The 16,879-nt window shown below is 42.4% G+C and overlaps 1 protein-coding gene across 2 annotated transcripts in view; it reads left to right on the top strand.

Annotated features, from left to right (window-relative positions):
- The window catches only part of LOC122998838 (granule associated Rac and RHOG effector protein 1-like), a 33,210-nt gene extending 16,611 nt beyond the window's left edge, over positions 1-16,599 (top strand). For both annotated transcript variants that reach the window (XM_044375990.1, XM_044375908.1), the window contains exons 3-14: positions 5,880-6,092; positions 6,876-7,016; positions 7,144-7,239; positions 7,379-7,540; positions 7,923-8,081; positions 10,187-10,284; positions 11,140-11,265; positions 11,447-12,546; positions 14,155-14,320; positions 14,848-14,985; positions 15,266-15,341; positions 16,040-16,599. In XM_044375990.1, coding sequence (XP_044231925.1) covers positions 5,880-6,092; positions 6,876-7,016; positions 7,144-7,239; positions 7,379-7,540; positions 7,923-8,081; positions 10,187-10,284; positions 11,140-11,265; positions 11,447-12,546; positions 14,155-14,320; positions 14,848-14,985; positions 15,266-15,341; positions 16,040-16,405 — 2,841 coding nt within the window. In that variant the 3' untranslated portion in view covers positions 16,406-16,599. The remainder of the gene's footprint in view (positions 1-5,879; positions 6,093-6,875; positions 7,017-7,143; positions 7,240-7,378; positions 7,541-7,922; positions 8,082-10,186; positions 10,285-11,139; positions 11,266-11,446; positions 12,547-14,154; positions 14,321-14,847; positions 14,986-15,265; positions 15,342-16,039) is intronic.
- Positions 16,600-16,879: the final 280 nt, after the last annotated feature.

Here is a 16,879-nt window from a genome sequence, read left to right as displayed (position 1 = left end):
TCTGTGGTCAACTATGGCCTATTCAAGACTTTTAAATCAAATTTCCATTATATATGATATCTGGAAAAAAATGTAGCAGCGTGCTCCAGGTGACTGTATATAGGTGAAACACTAATATAAAGCAAAAATAATGGGGATTATCAACAGATTTTCCATAATCCTTTAGCATGTAGCAGGGAGTGGGTAGATGGCTGCGGCCAAGACACTGGAGGGACTGCTGGACCTCAGTGGATGTGGCTGAGCCCAAAACAGGAAACACTTTTGCACCGCAGTCGGTAAATCTGACTCTCTGTGGTCTTGGATATGCACAGATGAATATTAGAGGAAGCCCAAGTCTGTGAAAGTTTAGACCGCATGGCTTGGCACTCACACTTGCTGTCTGGCCCCGGGCATAAAGGGTACGGTTGTTTAAAGCAGAGAAGGAAACTACACTAATACTTAACTTTACAATGGCCTTATTCCAGTGTGTTCGTTGTATTAACCTCTGAGGGGGAAAAAAACTGCACGTACACAATGTTATGTTGGTAGAGTTCAGAATAATGTGTGTGTTACATGGGAACAAAAAATTATTTGTTTTGTCTAATAACTTTCTTATTTGGAAGTATGAACTCTCTCACTAAAAAGTGAAAAGCTGAGGAAGATCAAGTGACCAAAACGTGCACCCGAAATCAATTTAACTTGCAACAGCCTTTATGATTCTATGATGAGTCATCTATGGCTTTGGTTCTTATTCACTCAAGTGGAGCTTTGTTTATAAGTTGATATCTACACTACTATCTCCCATGGTTTATTTTGTAGATGAAGAGAGCTCAGTGTACACACAGATTAAACTTGTTTAGATCTAATAATAATGATCGCAGCTAATTCAGCCAATCCCTTACGATGTGTTGTGTTTGTGACTGTAAAAGGGATTTTCCTATGTCTGCATGCGTTGAGGAATGCTGTTTGGCAGCTGTTTGTATTATGAGATCTTCAAAAAGAACCAAATGCATTTCTGAGTTTGGGGAGTTGTGGTATGTGAGTATGTGGCTGCTCAGAGTGACGCCACTGCCAAATATGCATGAAAATGTCACGGTTTGTTTAGAGGCCGTTTGTCGAGCTTGTAAGTTTAGACCACAGAGTGAAGAGCAAGAGGCAGACAGAGAGGTCTTCACAACCTGAGAGACCTTCACGGCTGCTCTAGTCGGACAACTGCATAAGCACTCCCAGCCAACCCCAGAAAAACAACCCCATGGGGTAAAGCTGTTAAAAATCACTCTTGGCATCTTTGAGATGCAGCATACTTGCAGGTGGGGCTGTGGCTCAGGAGGTAGAGCAGATCATCCCCTAATCGCAGGGTTTACCATTCGAATCCCGGCTCCAAATGTCACAGTGTCCTTTGGCAAGACATCGAACGCCAAATTGCTCCCGATGGTCATCAGTATGCAAGTGTGTGGGTTTTTGTGTGTGTGTGTATGTGTGTGTGTGTGTGTGTGTGAGAGAGAGAATGGGTAAATGAGAGGAAAAATGTAAATCACTTTGAATGAGAGCACTGTATAAATGCAGTCCATTCAACATAGTTAATGAGTTGGATTTAAACTTACAAGGATGACCAGCCTTTCATATCGAGGTAAAGCAAGGCTAACAAGGCTAAACAGGTGTGTGATAACTGGTTTCAAATAAAAGATAGGGAAACCTGCTGCTCGTGGGCTGGTGTTATGCCCTTCCAAAATATCCCCACTTCACCAAACCACATTGCTCATTTAGCTGATGAGATCGTATCTAGTAAGGCTGCAACTAATTCATTTTCATCACAGTATTAATATTGATTAATCTGATTCTTTTCTGTATTAATACTTTTATCTATAAAATTTCAGAAAATAGTGAAAAAGCCCATCACAACACCCCAAAGCCCAAGATGAGGTCTGCTTATTGCTTGTTTTTTTGAGCAACAGTTCAAAACTCAAAGATATTCAGTTTACTAAGCAGGAAATGTTTTGCTCTTCATAAATAACTTTAAGAATGAATCAAACATGAAAATGGTTGCTGGTGAATCGATTAAGTTTCAGTTCAAGAGCACTAACTTATGTAAGCAACCAGTTCTAAGAAATTCAGGGGTCAGGACATTTGTGATCCTACAATGTTCCTGTTTTTTCACGTGATTTTATAAAAGGGAAGACGCATAAGACTTCAAATTAAGAGCCAGGTCACCAGCAAAAGACAGAGATTGACTGTTGACTTTAACCAACCATGATAGGCTGCTTGTTTTTTTTCACAGGTCAGTCAGCGGTGCAACATGACCATCTGGTTATGATAAAAGCCTCACACTTTGTTTCCCTAGAAGAGGTCTAGATCTCAGGAACACTGCTCTCCTAGATTCGGTGCACTGATAGTGCAGGTGTTCTCAGAAAATAGAAGTATAAAAGTTGATTGATTCATGATTCGCCTTGTTTGGGCTTGAGAGGGGCCCGTTGTCGGCTTGGCTGTGCTGCACTCTTATTTCTCATATTTTCCATGACTGTGTGGGATACTGCACAGCCAATCACATGTGTTATCCATTATCTTGTGCTGTAGCCATGTCCTCATTTTTTTTCCTCACTCGGTTATTGTGGACGACTTTTGAGTAACGCTTTGAATTGTCAGCTTGTGCTCCTGCTATCCTGTGATCTTGATTAGGATACACTGCATATGTTGATATCAGTTTGCATTATCCTCATTATCAGGCCATGTGTTCCTTCTGTTATCTATTATTTGTCTGTTTTGCATACACACATAATCCCCATTGACTGATTGAGTAGTGATTAGTTGCTCAACATTGACGACGGGAGCAGGAATTTCTCATCTTGTGCACTCTGGATGTGAGCTTGTGTTTATCAAACCTCCCAGAGTGAGCTGGAAGCAGGCAGAGGGATAGGCAGTATATCATCTTATTTTATACATGTGTGCTGAGTTGGAAGAGTCAGACTTGCATTTTACTCTGGTTGTTTTCTTTCCAATCAAACACATAAAACCTGTCTCATTTTAGTAGCATAATAAGGAAATGATGAAATAAAAATCCCATGATATTTTTGTTGTATCACGCAGCACTGGTCAACACACTGACTCAGGATTACTGAAAAGGCTCTCAAATTTTGTTTTTTTTTTCCATTTTCATTTTTCATTTGTCATTTTTCACATTTCACACAGTTTGAAAAAAAAAAAAAGTTTCTTTGCATATTTCTTCAAAACACTAGATACTCATGGCACGGTAGCAAGCAGGTTTCTCTATGTAAACATGTTGTCAGGGATAAAGACACTGGCTTTTTATCCTTTGACCTTTTGGTTCTGGGATAGGCTGCCTGACCGGTTATCACTAGCAAGAGAAATACTTATTACTTATTATTTTTATTTATTTGTTAAAAGGGATGTTAGGAATAATAGAAATGTGGATATTCCTACCTAAAGATTGACTGATCTGGCCTTCAGGTCAGTAAATACGTTGACATAATTTATTTTTTGTATTTTTTGGGGCATTTTGGCTTTTTGACAGAAGATGGTAGAGAGGGGACAAGAGAGGGGGAATGACAACAAAGGTTGTATCAAACTGGGGATACTGCAATTATAGATTACATATAGCATATTCTATACGATTACATAGTATATGGTATGTGTCTTAGCCACTAGGCCATCAGGACACCTCAGCATTAGTTAGTTTTAAATTAAACCCAGTAGAAATAATAGAAATAGAAATAACGACCCATCCACTAGCTGAGATGGAAAAAAGCAGTGAAGCAGGCAGCAAAATTCCAAAGTTGTGGCTCAAACATTCCATAGAGGACGATGGATTTGCCATCACGTCCTGTTTTGTAGTTGTTATGAAAACAATGAAACTTCCAGCAAGGGGAGGTTTCATGCCTTCAGTCATTTACGTACGTTAGTTTTGGTTGCTATGAAGTGTGGTGTTGAGGAATGAACGCCGCTGTGACTTGTTGTTCCTGTCTGCCATCAAAAGCAGCAGCATATTTCTGTCTTTACAACTCAGCCTCCCCCTTGAGATATTTTCAGCAGCTACCTGAAAAAGAAAACCCTGTGACCATGGAGGACCCTATGGTGTCCTGTTTCTCTTATTTTGCTAGCAGGACAACAAACAGCCTCTAAGCCTGGGCTATTCTGTCACCAAACAAACACACACAGTCGCAAACTGGGTAGGTGTTGAGTGATGTATGTCAGTCTGAGATATTTGGTGTATTTCAGCAGTGTTGTTATACTTATAAGTATATATAATATATCTTTTTAATATATTTTTACATTTAAAATATACACAGAGACAGAGGAAATGATGTGGAAACCTGTACAACACTTCTGAACCACAAATCCATATGTGGTCAAGGTTGATGTTTCTCAAGTGGTGCCTTGCTTTCCCTGGAGTGTCATTGTTTTGTCCACAAAGAAACAGTGTTTCAATTGCTAAAACCAGTTTTTACTCTTTCTTTTTTTCCTACACTAGTCTGTGATAAAAATAAAATGTAAATGAGAGGCAATGATTAAAAGGCAGAAGTAGATATGTCTATAGCAGAATTTTAAATATTGATATTGTATTTCAAACTAGGCTTCTCTTTTTGGCTCACACTCTCTCTCTCTCTCTCTCCTCACAGACACATGCACACATACATATTCAGTTAAATGTGTTCTCCTTCTGCCTTTTGCTTGCAAATATAAATACACATTCTCATGTTTTTATTTGTTTACAGCACAGGATTTAGCACAGATGCAGACACATGCACATGTTTAGTGAGCTGAAATCTGCCCTGGCAAGAAGTTTAATTTTTAAAGATGTTCTGTGTTGATTTGTGCTTCATGACACGGCCTTGGCTCTCAGATTCTCGGTACAAAAGGCGCTTGCCTATTATGGTATTTGCTGTTGCAAACAGTAGGGAAACAAGGCAGACGTGTTGTCTGAAGAGGAGACGGTTATATATTAGGTTGTTGGATAAACCTGAGCTGATTGTGTTTTAGTCAATAATCACATTGGATGATTATACTTTTCCAGGTGTCCTAATCCTCTTTTTGAAGTTTGTTTTTAAAGATGAATTTTATTATGAATAAAAGGAACAGCCTGAAGGCAATCTGCTGATATAGTTCCTGTGATTTTGTTGAACTGAAAACAAATGTGATGAGTCAACCTTTTTAATGGTGAGACGTTATTATTTGAAAATGTCATGTGTTGTAACAAATATTTATCTTAGCTCATTCCAAAGGAAATGTGAATAAAAGAAGTCTATCAATAGATTTCCTAGAACTAGATATATACCACAACCACTTTTCATCTCGTGTTCATGTTCGTATAGTGTGGAAAAGGAAATAGTAAAGCGAGACAAGTTTATTTATATAGCAGCCTATCACACACAGAAGTCATTCAAAGTGCTTTACAGGAAAAAAATAAGAAGAATACAAAGATTTAAAAGATAAAAGTATAAAATAAGATCACACAAGTTGTATAAAAGTACAGGCAAACTTAAAACTGAATTAATAAAATAAAAAAACAAGATTCAGTAAGAAGATTAAGGTGCTTTAGCAATTCTAATTTTCACATTTTAGTTTCGTAGTTGCTGGATCTTTTTGGTTGATCTGGCCTGAAAATGTACAAAATATCGGAGTAAGTTCTTGGTGAGGGAACCTCTCATTATTTGTGGTCCTGTTCTATTAGAAAACATTAGTATGTTGGTAAAGTAGAACTAGAAGCTGGTTATGTACAGTGTTAACCAGTCACTGAGGCATGTGGAAATACATGTTAGTTTCCTACCCTGAGGGTAGTTTTATTGTTTGGTGCCTCAAACATCCGGACTTGCATACTCTTGAATGTTAACCTTCCTCACAGTGAGGTATGCTGCAACAATAATCTCTGCTTTGTCTCTCCGCAGGTACTGGGTCGGTGCTTCCTCACAGTGATGCAGGTCCATTTCCAGTTTCTATCACAGGCCTTGCAGAAAGTCCAGCCTGTGGCTCAGTCCTGCCTGGCAGAGGCTCTGGCTCAGGCCCAGGAGCGTTGCACCAACGCCCGCTCCCAAAGCTCTGACCTCGGGCCCCTCACAGAGCTGGAGGATGCCTCCCGCTCATGGAAAGGTGCAGCTGAGGTATGCAGCCACGAGGCGCCCCCGGACTCTTCCTGGTCTGGGGTTTTGGAAATATGGGGTTTGTCTGTGTGAGGTGAAAAGCTGACTTGTTAGACATTCCTGAGAAATGCCAGCCGCTTATGATTTCCAGCCACAATTTCCTACTCCCTCTTTTTTGGGCTGCAGTTTGTCTGTGAACCTGCATTGCTACGTTCTGTACCCCTCTAAACCCCAAACCATGTAAGGGAGGCTGTTTTGTAAGAGGACCTAACTAATCCCCAGGCTAATCAGTCGCTCTCGCCCATTTTGAGCTCTGTTGTATACAGTGAAGCAGAGAGGAGGATAGTGGGTTGATTGATCTGTTAAGCCCTGACATGCAGAATGTTAGCCCTGAAGGGGACTAGGCCTGGATAGATCCTGGTAGAATGTGCTGGGGGGGTGTTTAGACAGTGGGAGGTGGCCAGGACTCTGTTTCAGAAGCCACACACACTTTAAGCATCTAAAAAGTCTGATTCTATAATGTTATAAAATAATCTTAACATCTGTTTTGTCAAAATGTTTTTTTTTTATTTTTTTTAGTTTTTGAAATATTAAAAAATAATTTGTTTGCAAAACCTCAGGTTACACTAACATTTTAAAAACACATCAGATATGTTGATTTGTGCTATACATGCTTAAAAATGTTTAAAATGCTAGATGCTAGTACAAGTATTTCTTTCTGTCTGTGAGATTGTGCAGTAATAGTGTAGCTGTTCCTGCTGCCAGTCTGACCCAGTATTCTGCTGTGTACTGCTGTGCCCTCAGGCTACGGCGAGGCTGAGAGAGAGGGGCCGGGACGGCTGCCTGGCAGGCATCCAGGTTCAGCAGCTCTTCTGCTCCAACAACACCACCATCCCAGAGCACCAGCTGAAGGAGCTCAACATGAAGATTGACAATGCTTTACAGGTGCTGTATCAACCCGTAGACCAGGGCAGGGAACTACAGTCTCAAATCAAAACATGTTGTTTTTGGTGATGAAAAAGAATGAAAGTGATGTTGGATTGATAGCTGTTAATGTTTTCTCAATCTGCAGGCCTATAAAGCAGCACTAGAGAGCCTGGGCCATAGTGAGTACGCACTGAAGGCCGGCTTTCATCTTAACCCCAAATCTGTGGAGGCAGCCTTACAGGTGGGTTAACTCTCACACATGTTCTTTGAAAATCTTGAAAGATTAAGAGAATGATTTGCTGGCAGGGGTAAAGTTTGAAGATGAATGTGTTTTTGGCTGTTGAGTATATGTTTGCATGCCTGTGTGTGTGTGTGCGCAGGGCTGTTGCAGTGAGGCGGAGGCACAGCAGGCGGGCAGGATGCAGACCACCTCCCAGCCCATCCAGTGCGAGCTCCCTACCATCCCTGTGCAGATCGGCTCACATTTCCTCAAAGGAGTGTCCTTCAACGAGTCAGCGGCTGAAAACCTCAAGCTGAAAACAGTATGGCCTCTGACCTGACTGGCCAGTTTTATGCTTCCTCTATTGTTCGCCTGAAAAGTTAAAATTGCCCTTTTGGTTTCAAAAAAAGGAATTAAGTTTCAGTCATCCATCTCTCACAATTGTGCTTTGTATCTCTGTCTCCTCCATCCATTCTTGGACAGATGTTATGTACAATTTATATTTATAAAGAGGATTGGTCTGTAGTTTAAAAACAAAATCAGCCTTTTTTGAAATTTGGTTGAATTTTTCGAGTGATAACCTGAGCGTGTATGTCGGCTGGTGAAGGCTCATGTAGCGTTTTTAATAGCATCTGTAGTGTAACATCAGCAGAAGGTAATGGCAGACTGCTTTGTTGATGGCGCACTGTGTTTTGTCTCCTCAGCACACGATGCTGCAGCTCATTAAGGAGGCGCTGGGCCAGAATGGAGTGACCCCCAGGGACGACTCTCCCGTCACTGAGGTCCTCAACCAAGTCTGCCCATCCAGTTGGAGAGGAGCCTGCAAGACAGCTGTCCAGCTGCTGTTTGCTCAGGCTGGTCTGGTGAGTAGAGATGTTAAAGACGAGAGTTGCTACAGTATGTATTCCTTCTAGAGATTATGTGAAACATTACGCAGTTTTTTATGATAAAATAAAGGGTGGAACACATATATCCTGGTGAGATGTGAATGGATGTTCATATACTTTAAATTACATTTTCTGTATGTCACTAATGTTCTTAACCAGAACAACTTCAAGTGATCGTAGCAGTAACACAAAGTTCAATTGCTACTGTATATCATCCTCATTTTAAGCGACTAATAGTATGGTTTGCAAAGGTATGGTGACAGTATCTTGGCAGCATTGAATAGTATTTAGTAAGTATGTATTTTTTAATTTAATGGAACATTTCTAACTATTCTTGAGAAAAATATAAAAAAGGAGGAAGTAGATTTTTTTGATCATGCTGTGGGTTTCCTTCCCTTTTACTTCAGACTTTTTCAATTGTCAAGAACAAATGGTTCTTCAAAAAAATGTCACCAGAAACACTTGAAAAGTGGTTTGTTTAGGCTAGTGAAATCTCAGACACATTTCTTGAGTTGTACTGTGTTCTGGTAGCAATGTCCTTTTGTGCAAGATGTACAAAGTTGAACAGTTGTGTAGAAAGCTTCCTATTTGACCCTCATTCAGTACTTTGGTTCTGTTAATATCTATTACCATTGTGTAGTTGATACTAGAGCAGTGGAGAGGAGGCAGCATGTTGACATGAACAGGCCTGTTGTTCTTCACTGACACTTCTGCTTATTTACTGAATCATGCCCATTTTGTGCGTCTGTGAGTTTGGCAACTCGCATCCCATTGTTTGTCAGATTTGAAATGGAGATGAGGAGATCTGTCTGCTTGCTTTGAGGCAGCCGAGAGGTGTAAACAAACACCACAGAGACACAAAAGGAAAGAAACATTCCTGCCGCATCTGGGCGAAGGATGGGCTCGTCTGGGCGGGTCTGCAAACAGAATCCCCCCCTCCCCCCACCCTCCTGTTGAAAAAGAGAGTCACAAGAAGGAGGGTCAGTGGCAGGACTCTCCTCAGGGTAACACCAGTGTGTTTATTCTCCGGTGTTTATTTCCTCTGTGTGGTCTGCTCTGTTTTGTGTGTCAAGCTGAGGGAAGTGTTCCCGTCCAGCCCTGCCAGCCCCGTGCTAACTGTAAAACAATCCCTGGATGATGAATGAGCGCTTTGCATTAGCTTCTTATCTGAGCCTATGGCCACTCAAACCAAAATAGATCACACCGCAGCGTCCAGGAACACACACTCAGACACGTAATATCTCCCTTACACTTTTTAAAACACTTCCATATACATACTCACACACTCATCGTCATTCCTGCCTTTTTTCTCTCTCACAAACTCTTAACATTCACACGAAGAATCACCATATCTGTTGTGTTTTCCTTCCCAGCAGCATTACTCACCGGTGACTCCCTTTTTCCTTCTGGTTATGACTTTCGGAAACCAGCGAAGAACTTGACCTCGTCTATTTTGCTGCTGTTCCTTCTTCTTCCTGCCCTCAGTGACCTTATCGCGTGCATTTTGACATAGCTGATAGACTCTTTGTGTCTATGCGTTGCTCCCTCACAAGGGCAGCCTGGGGTTTCCGAGGATACACCTGCTCTTTTAATAACAATGGTCTAACTTCCTGCAATACAGGAAGTAGACTCCTCCCACCTTCCCTCCCTCTTTGTGACCCAGCTGTGTCGGTCTCGAGGAGCCAAGGCCACTTTCAAAGAACTTGCAAATATATTTGACTAGCAGCAGGCAGGAAGGCTAGCCTGTTCGATGTCACTGACTGATTGAATGTGTTCGACTTTCTCACCTTGAACCACCTCTCACTGCTCGGTGGGAAATTAGTGCCAGATGCCAGCAAAAAGCCTCCGAATTCTCTCTGTGGTTCATAAGGTTTTCTACATTACCATGGTTTCTAAAAGTGCAAAAGAAAACACAAAACCAGACTCTCTTGTTTTAAGACTGTGTCAGTTTTGTTGTGTTGTATTACATGTTGCTGCTAGATGTGTAGAAGAGTCATTATTCAGTACAACTTTGTATATTTCCTTTTTCATCTCAAGATGCTGATGCAGATGTGTGTGTGTGTGTGTGTGTGTCCCAACAGGTGGTTGTTGATACAGCTCAGATTGAGAACAAGGAGGCCTATGCTCCCCAGATCACTCTGGAGGGATCCAAGGTGGTGGTCCAGGTTCCCTCTACATGGTGAGTACAGCAAAAACTTCTAACAGTAGTAGATGTCCAGCTGTGAAATTTGATATTTACATGTTCTTTTCTATTGGTCATTATTATGGGTCAAATTTTGCTACTCAATTAATACTCCCATCTTATTGTTGCACCAATATTTGCTAATGTGGTTTTATGTACACAGCAGAATGTAGGTGTAGCAGAGTGACATGACTAGTTACATATGTTAATCTAATGTACACAGTCAGACATGAGAGGTGAGAAAGAATAGTCCACAGGCATAGTCAAAGCAGGATGTAAAGCGGATCTTTTATTCACGACTGGGATCTGCTTAACAGACATGCATACATATACATACCCTCAAAGAAAGCAGGAAGTTGACTGAGGAACCTCCATTAACCTGCTTCATATCTATACAGCTGTATACATTCATGACTGAGAGCAGCCAATTGAAACAACACTATATGTTTGCCCACTTAGTAACTTAGTAACCATTGGAGCAATTAAATGGAATTCTGGTAAATCTTGTGAGCAAGTCAAGGTTGTTTGAGAAAAGGGAAAGAATCACCCTTCATAAACCTCATTCTGCTTGTAGTTTATAGGCGTGCAGTTGTGTGTGAAGTTTGAATTGGCATTGAGAAAAGGAGCCGTATGTGTGATTTCCAACACTGAGCAGTCTGTGAGCTGAAAATGGATCCTGTCAGCTTGTTTTTGCCTCTTTCTTTTTTTTTTCTTGTTTATGACTATCACATGTCAGGTTTTCATCTATTCAGCAAATGCACCTGGGCTTTTGTGTGTAAGACATTGTGTTGAATGTGTACTTCATGTCCTGTCCTGTCCTGTACGTCTCTGTGTGTGTGTGTACATGCTCAGGTGTCTGAAGGAAGACCCAGCCACAATGTCCTTGCTCCAGCGCAGCTTGGATCCAGAGAAGACACTTGGTCTAGTAGACGTGCTCTACACAGCAGTGTTTGACATCAACAGGTGGAAGGAGAGGAAGTGAGTGGATTTTAAATAATAATGAATCTAACAAGTGGAAATGTAAGCTTTCCCAGCTAGTGTTATTTACAGGTTATGTGTACACTACCTGTTGAGATTTAGGCAAGTGAATTCATATTAATGTATTAAGTAGTTTTAATACTAACTAATGAAATACATGTCTTTCTCCTCCGCTAAAAAGAGAGCAAGCCTTGCCAACTATCCAGATACAGCTGCAGCGGGAGAGCCCAGAGTATGGTGGCCAGGCAGATCTGCCACCGGGCACCAGCTCCAAGACCTCTAGCGGATTGCCCAAAACGATATCTAAGCTGACTTCCAAGTTTACCAAGAAGGTCTCATCCAGCTCTAATAGTGGGGGCAGTTACTCCATCCCCAGCACCCCATCTCGCAGCATGCTAACAACCAGTAGCTCTGAGGACAAGGCCAAGAGCTTGGGCCACAATGACGGGAGGCTACACAGCATCCTGCAGATGGGCAGTCTGTCCTGCACCCCCGACTCTACCCAGCAAAACCAGCTGGCCAACGGCTTAGTGTCTGATGACCAGGGGATGAACCTTCCTACTGACCAAGAGATGCAGGATGTCATCGACTTTCTCTCAGGATTCAATATGGGCAAATCCCAGCAGGCCTCTCCCCTGGTCAAGAGGAGGAACTCTGTGGCATCTGCAAACCCTGCTGAACTAAAGCCCCCGAGTGGACCTCCGCCAAACTCCCAGGCTATCTCTCACAGTGCCCTACAGCCCCAAACTCAGACCCTGCCCCAGCCCCAGCCTCCACCATCGGTGCAGAAGCAGCAGCCTCAGCCGCAACCACAGCCACCTCCTCCACCGCAACAACAACAGCAGCAGCAGCAGCCCCCCCCTCCACCTCAGCAGCCCTCCCCACAGGCCCTGCAGTACTACCAGCACCTCCTGCAGCCCATCAGTCAGCAGCAACCACCACCTCCTCAGCTTCCTCCTCAGCAGACCCCTCCCCAGGTCCTGCCACAGCAGCGAGTGGCAAGCAAGTGGCTTGGCACCTCTGGGCAACAGCCCCAACCTCAAGGCCCCCCAGCAGGGTTGTCACCCCTGGGTCCCATTGGGCAGTGGGGCTCACCTGGACTGCCAGATCTTAGCTCAGACCTGTACAGTCTGGGCCTGGTCAGCACCTACATGGACAGTGTCATGTCAGAGATGCTGGGTCAGAAGCCCCAGGGTCCCCGCAACAACACCTGGCCCAACAGGGACCAGAGTGAGGGAGTGTTTGGAGTCCTGGGAGACACGCTGCCCTTTGATCCAGCAGGTAAGACCCACCTCCCTTTTATATGTTCATGAGGTTTTCTTATGTAGATCATACACATCAGACTTAAGAGTGATATCATTCAACCCAAAACAAAAAAATGTTTTTATGTAAAGATTTTGGGCATATTGAAGAGTATGAGATGAGCCAGAGAGTCAGTCTCCTTCAGAACTGTTAAAGTCAAGACGACTTTCATGCTGCATTTTTGTGAAAATCAGTAAAGTTTCTGCACTGTAGGCCAAAAAATTCAATATTTTCCTTTTGTGTCCTACATTTTCCTTACAGGCAAATATTGCGTGCACATGTACCGTTTCATTTTAAAAACTTGCTACTGAGCATTGTAACAGATGTGTGTGTTGAGTGTTTTTGAAGCTTTATTGTCCTGTGAACTTCCACCAGCTTGTAAGAAGGCTGATTGGAGGAAGTCAAAGCTGACATGAAACGAGTGGATAGTGGCTGAATTGTGGTTGATTTTAGTTTGAGGGTCAACTAATCTCAAATTTGGTATTGTCATTTTTTAAATTTATTTATTGGTAAACAAAAGCTTTTCATTTATTTTCTACCTCAGTCACCATCTTGCATAGTGGACCTTTTACTTCCTCTTAACAAAGGATATAAATGTTCGGAGCAGCATTTTTTACAGACTGTGCCTGTCCTCTTTCGTTGTATAAAAGTGTTTCAAGCATTACATCAGCAGTTGGAGGGGGGCAGGCCTGGAGCTTTGCTGACACCATTGTTTCATTATTAAAAAAAAAAAAAAAAAAAAAGAGAAGCAGCTTAGTAATATTTTTATGACTTACCAATGCTGTTATTAGTTAGGGGCTCATTATATCAGGAGACTAATGTTAGAACAAGCTGGTGGATGTCCTGAGTTACCTCCTGACTATTTATTCCAACTGAAACCATTACGATGCTTACAGGGAGGAAGTTATGTCTAAATTCAAATCTTTATTGTCCCATAAATGAAAATCAGATCAGATGCCAAGAGGGACTACTATACAAGCATTATGAACGTGCTAAAAAGGCAACATCATTACACTTAAATAAACAGTGTAATGGCAGAGGCAATAAATAAGTCCCTGTTGTTTTTGTCTTTAGCTGAAGCAGTGAAGTGGTGTTAAGAGAGTCCTGTTCAAAACTAACTGTCTAAGACAGTTTATCGGGCTGCATTTGTGCATTTAGTATTGCAGATATCTTGTTATTATAATACAGTGCAGGTGTCATGTCATGCTGCCAGGTGGGGTATTTAAATGTATTTGATTCTATTTATTATACAACCCTCTAAGCATTCAAGCATATTTAGGACAGTTGAGACCCTGATCAGAATAAAATGGTCAATGTAGGTCAGATAGTATGAGCAGCTGTTTTCAGCTGCGACTGTAAGTTGACAATTTATGCTGAATTTAGATTGCGCCAGTTGCTATTTTTACAGTGCAGCAGACTCTTTTGATTGCAGTCGAGGCCTTTTGTGCAGGGTTGACTTATGCCCTTTGTGATTTTTCTGCTGTGGTAGACAGTCTGCCTAAACTGATTGAGCTCCAGGGAGCAAAAGAGAAAAGCTGAGGGTGTCAGAAACTCATAGTAGTGTTTATCCTCCCTTTCCATGCGCAGTTGGCTCTGACCCGGAGTTTGCACGTTACGTCGCCGGAGTCAGTCAGGCCATGCAGCAGAAACGGCAGGTGCAGCATATCCGTCGCCCCAGTAACACTCGCAGTAACTGGCCAATGCCTGATGAGCAGCACAGAACCTGGTCCCACCCAGAGTACTACAGTGAGGGGTAGGTATCCATACACGGCATCTCGGCAAACCACTTACCCACCTCTGTATAGAAAACTTTTCCAGCAGTTTGTTTTTTTGTAGTTTTAAAACATACACACACACACAAACACACACACATAGATAAAATGCCTGATGCCATTGTTCAAGATGTACTTCAGGCAGCAGTATAGTGCTGAACTGTTATTTAAAGCTTAGTTTCAACATAGTGTACACATTAGTGTTGAGTGATGTTGCGATTCAATTATTAATATGGCAGCCATTATAGATATGTGAGGCATTTACCACATTAATCATGGCTGTTGTCATTTAATTCCTCCCACGAATGTGAGACAGTGCCATCCTGTTTACAGCTTAATCCAGGGAAGCGGGCAGAAGTAAACAAGTGGCCATTACTGTGGTGGCATGTCACTTGTAAACCCTCATCAGGGTGTTCAGACATCATCAAATAAATGTAAACCTGTGGTAGCTTAAAATAACATTGTTATGAGTATAATAAACTAACACCTCCTCCGTTTGTGTCCTCAGTGAGGCTGTAAACAGCAGCTGGTCAGCCAATCAGGGGGACTCCGCCAGCTCCAGTGATGAGACGTCTTCAGCCAATGGTGACAGTCTGTTCTCCATGTTTTCGGGGCCGGACCTTGTAGCGGCAGTTAAGCAAAGGAGGTAAATCTAAAAAAAAAAATCTCAAATTTCAGCTTCTTATAACCAAAATATATTAGCTTTATGTTAAGTATTGCTGGCAGAGACGACATTGCAGCCACACTGGTAATTGTCATTAACACAGTTACCTGGGCTTCACTTGTTAATATTCCACACTCACATAGCTGAACTGTGATCTTTCCTCTCCTTCCTTTTTACCACACACTTGTTGATATACAGTGTATTGCATAAAAATGTTCCAGCTGTATGTGATACAGTTCAATGTAAAAATCTTTGTCTGCAGAAAACACAGCTGTGGTGAGCCAGAGGCGTGCACCCTGCCCTCACCACCACTCCATCACATCGGGGATGATAACCAGGTAAAGTTGGAAGCCCTCCCAAAGTACTAAACATGGAGCTTATTTTACAACTAGAGGGATCACACCTCACAAACTTCTCGTGTAAAAAAACAAAAAACACATTGTCATACTGCCTCTCAAGGCACGTTTGTAGTGTCTTGAGCTTTCATTGTTAAAAAAATCCCCAAAATCAGCTGAGCAACAGTAACCTTGGAGTTAAGGTGCCATGTGGTCCCACCAGTGTCATGAAATTTTGTTTCTTGGCACAAGGTGTTAGAAAATTGAATTTTGTGTAAATCACATGTAAGCTTTGTGACTCATTTAGCTCTCTGGGATGCTCTTTTGTGTTTTTTTTTAAATACGGGTGTCAAAAAACATTATGGCTGAATTTTACCAAATATATACAAATGTTGGGCCACACACTCATTTAAAGATTTGGAGAATGTAGACAAACTACTCACATTTCCCTTCACAAATGAACCACAAGACTTTCATGAGGGAGTGGATACGCTGGAAAATGATGATTCCTCTTTTGATGAGAAACATGAATTTCCTTGCAGCTCTCTTGCCACCTGTGAAACACCCGACTTAGTTGTACATTTCACAATACCAGTCAGAAATTGTTAGGCATCGGGATTCAATCTTTTGTCCTAATTTTTATGCATTGGTAAGACTTGATTTTTTGATTGTGTGTCCGACCTTTTCAACGTGCTCCACAGGACAGCAAAACTAAAACCTGGCCTCCCAAAGCTCCGTGGCAGCACTCCACCCACACCAACACCATGCCCAATCCCAGCTCTTCCTTGTACCAGATGAACATCCCTCCTTCCTCCCAGTGGAGCGACTCCATGCAGATGCTGCAGTCTCCCGTGTGGTCCACTGCCAGCGACTGCTCCCCCTCCACGGGCATCTCCTCCGGTTTTCCCTTCACCCAGCAGCAACAGCAGCAGCAGCAGCAGCAGCAGCAGCAGCAGCAACAGCAGCAGCAGCAGCAGCAGCAGCAACAACACAAACCCATGACCAAGGGCTTTAAATCCTTCCCCCTCAAACACGAGCACAGGCCCTCCTACCTTCACCAGTACTGATCCACAGTCCGCAGTGAAGAGCAGCGGAGGACCTGTAGCTCTGTGAGACGAGCCACTGAGTGGGCCGAGCTGCAGCCATTACAGTCCACACCCACTGAATTGGAAGATTTCAAAGCCTCAGAGGCAAAATTTAAGTATACACACTGGCTCAACATTTTTGTATCTATATTTTTCCATGTCAAACATCCCCATTTGAAAAAGAGATGTATTTTGAAGTTTTTTGAACTGCCATGTTTTAAACTACGAAAGATGCATGCTGGCAGCAGTTAGCCTAGTGGTGGTTTCTCTGTCTGTCGAGCTGACATCTCCTCAGACAAGAGCTGGAGACGTGCACGGCCGTCACCCACTTGCTTCTGCAGCTTGAACGTGTGTGTGTGTGTGTAAAGGAGGGGGATTACACAGGGGCAGGGGCTTGAAATGCTCTCATTTTGCCCATAATAAATATACTGTGTCTACATAGCTGTAACTGCCAAA

The sequence above is a fragment of the Thunnus albacares genome, chromosome 1, assembly GCF_914725855.1.
Source record: "Thunnus albacares chromosome 1, fThuAlb1.1, whole genome shotgun sequence".
NCBI lineage: Eukaryota > Metazoa > Chordata > Actinopteri > Scombriformes > Scombridae > Thunnus > Thunnus albacares.
Note: the sequence above shows the minus strand (reverse complement) of the source record. Positions and strands in the feature narration are given on the sequence as shown.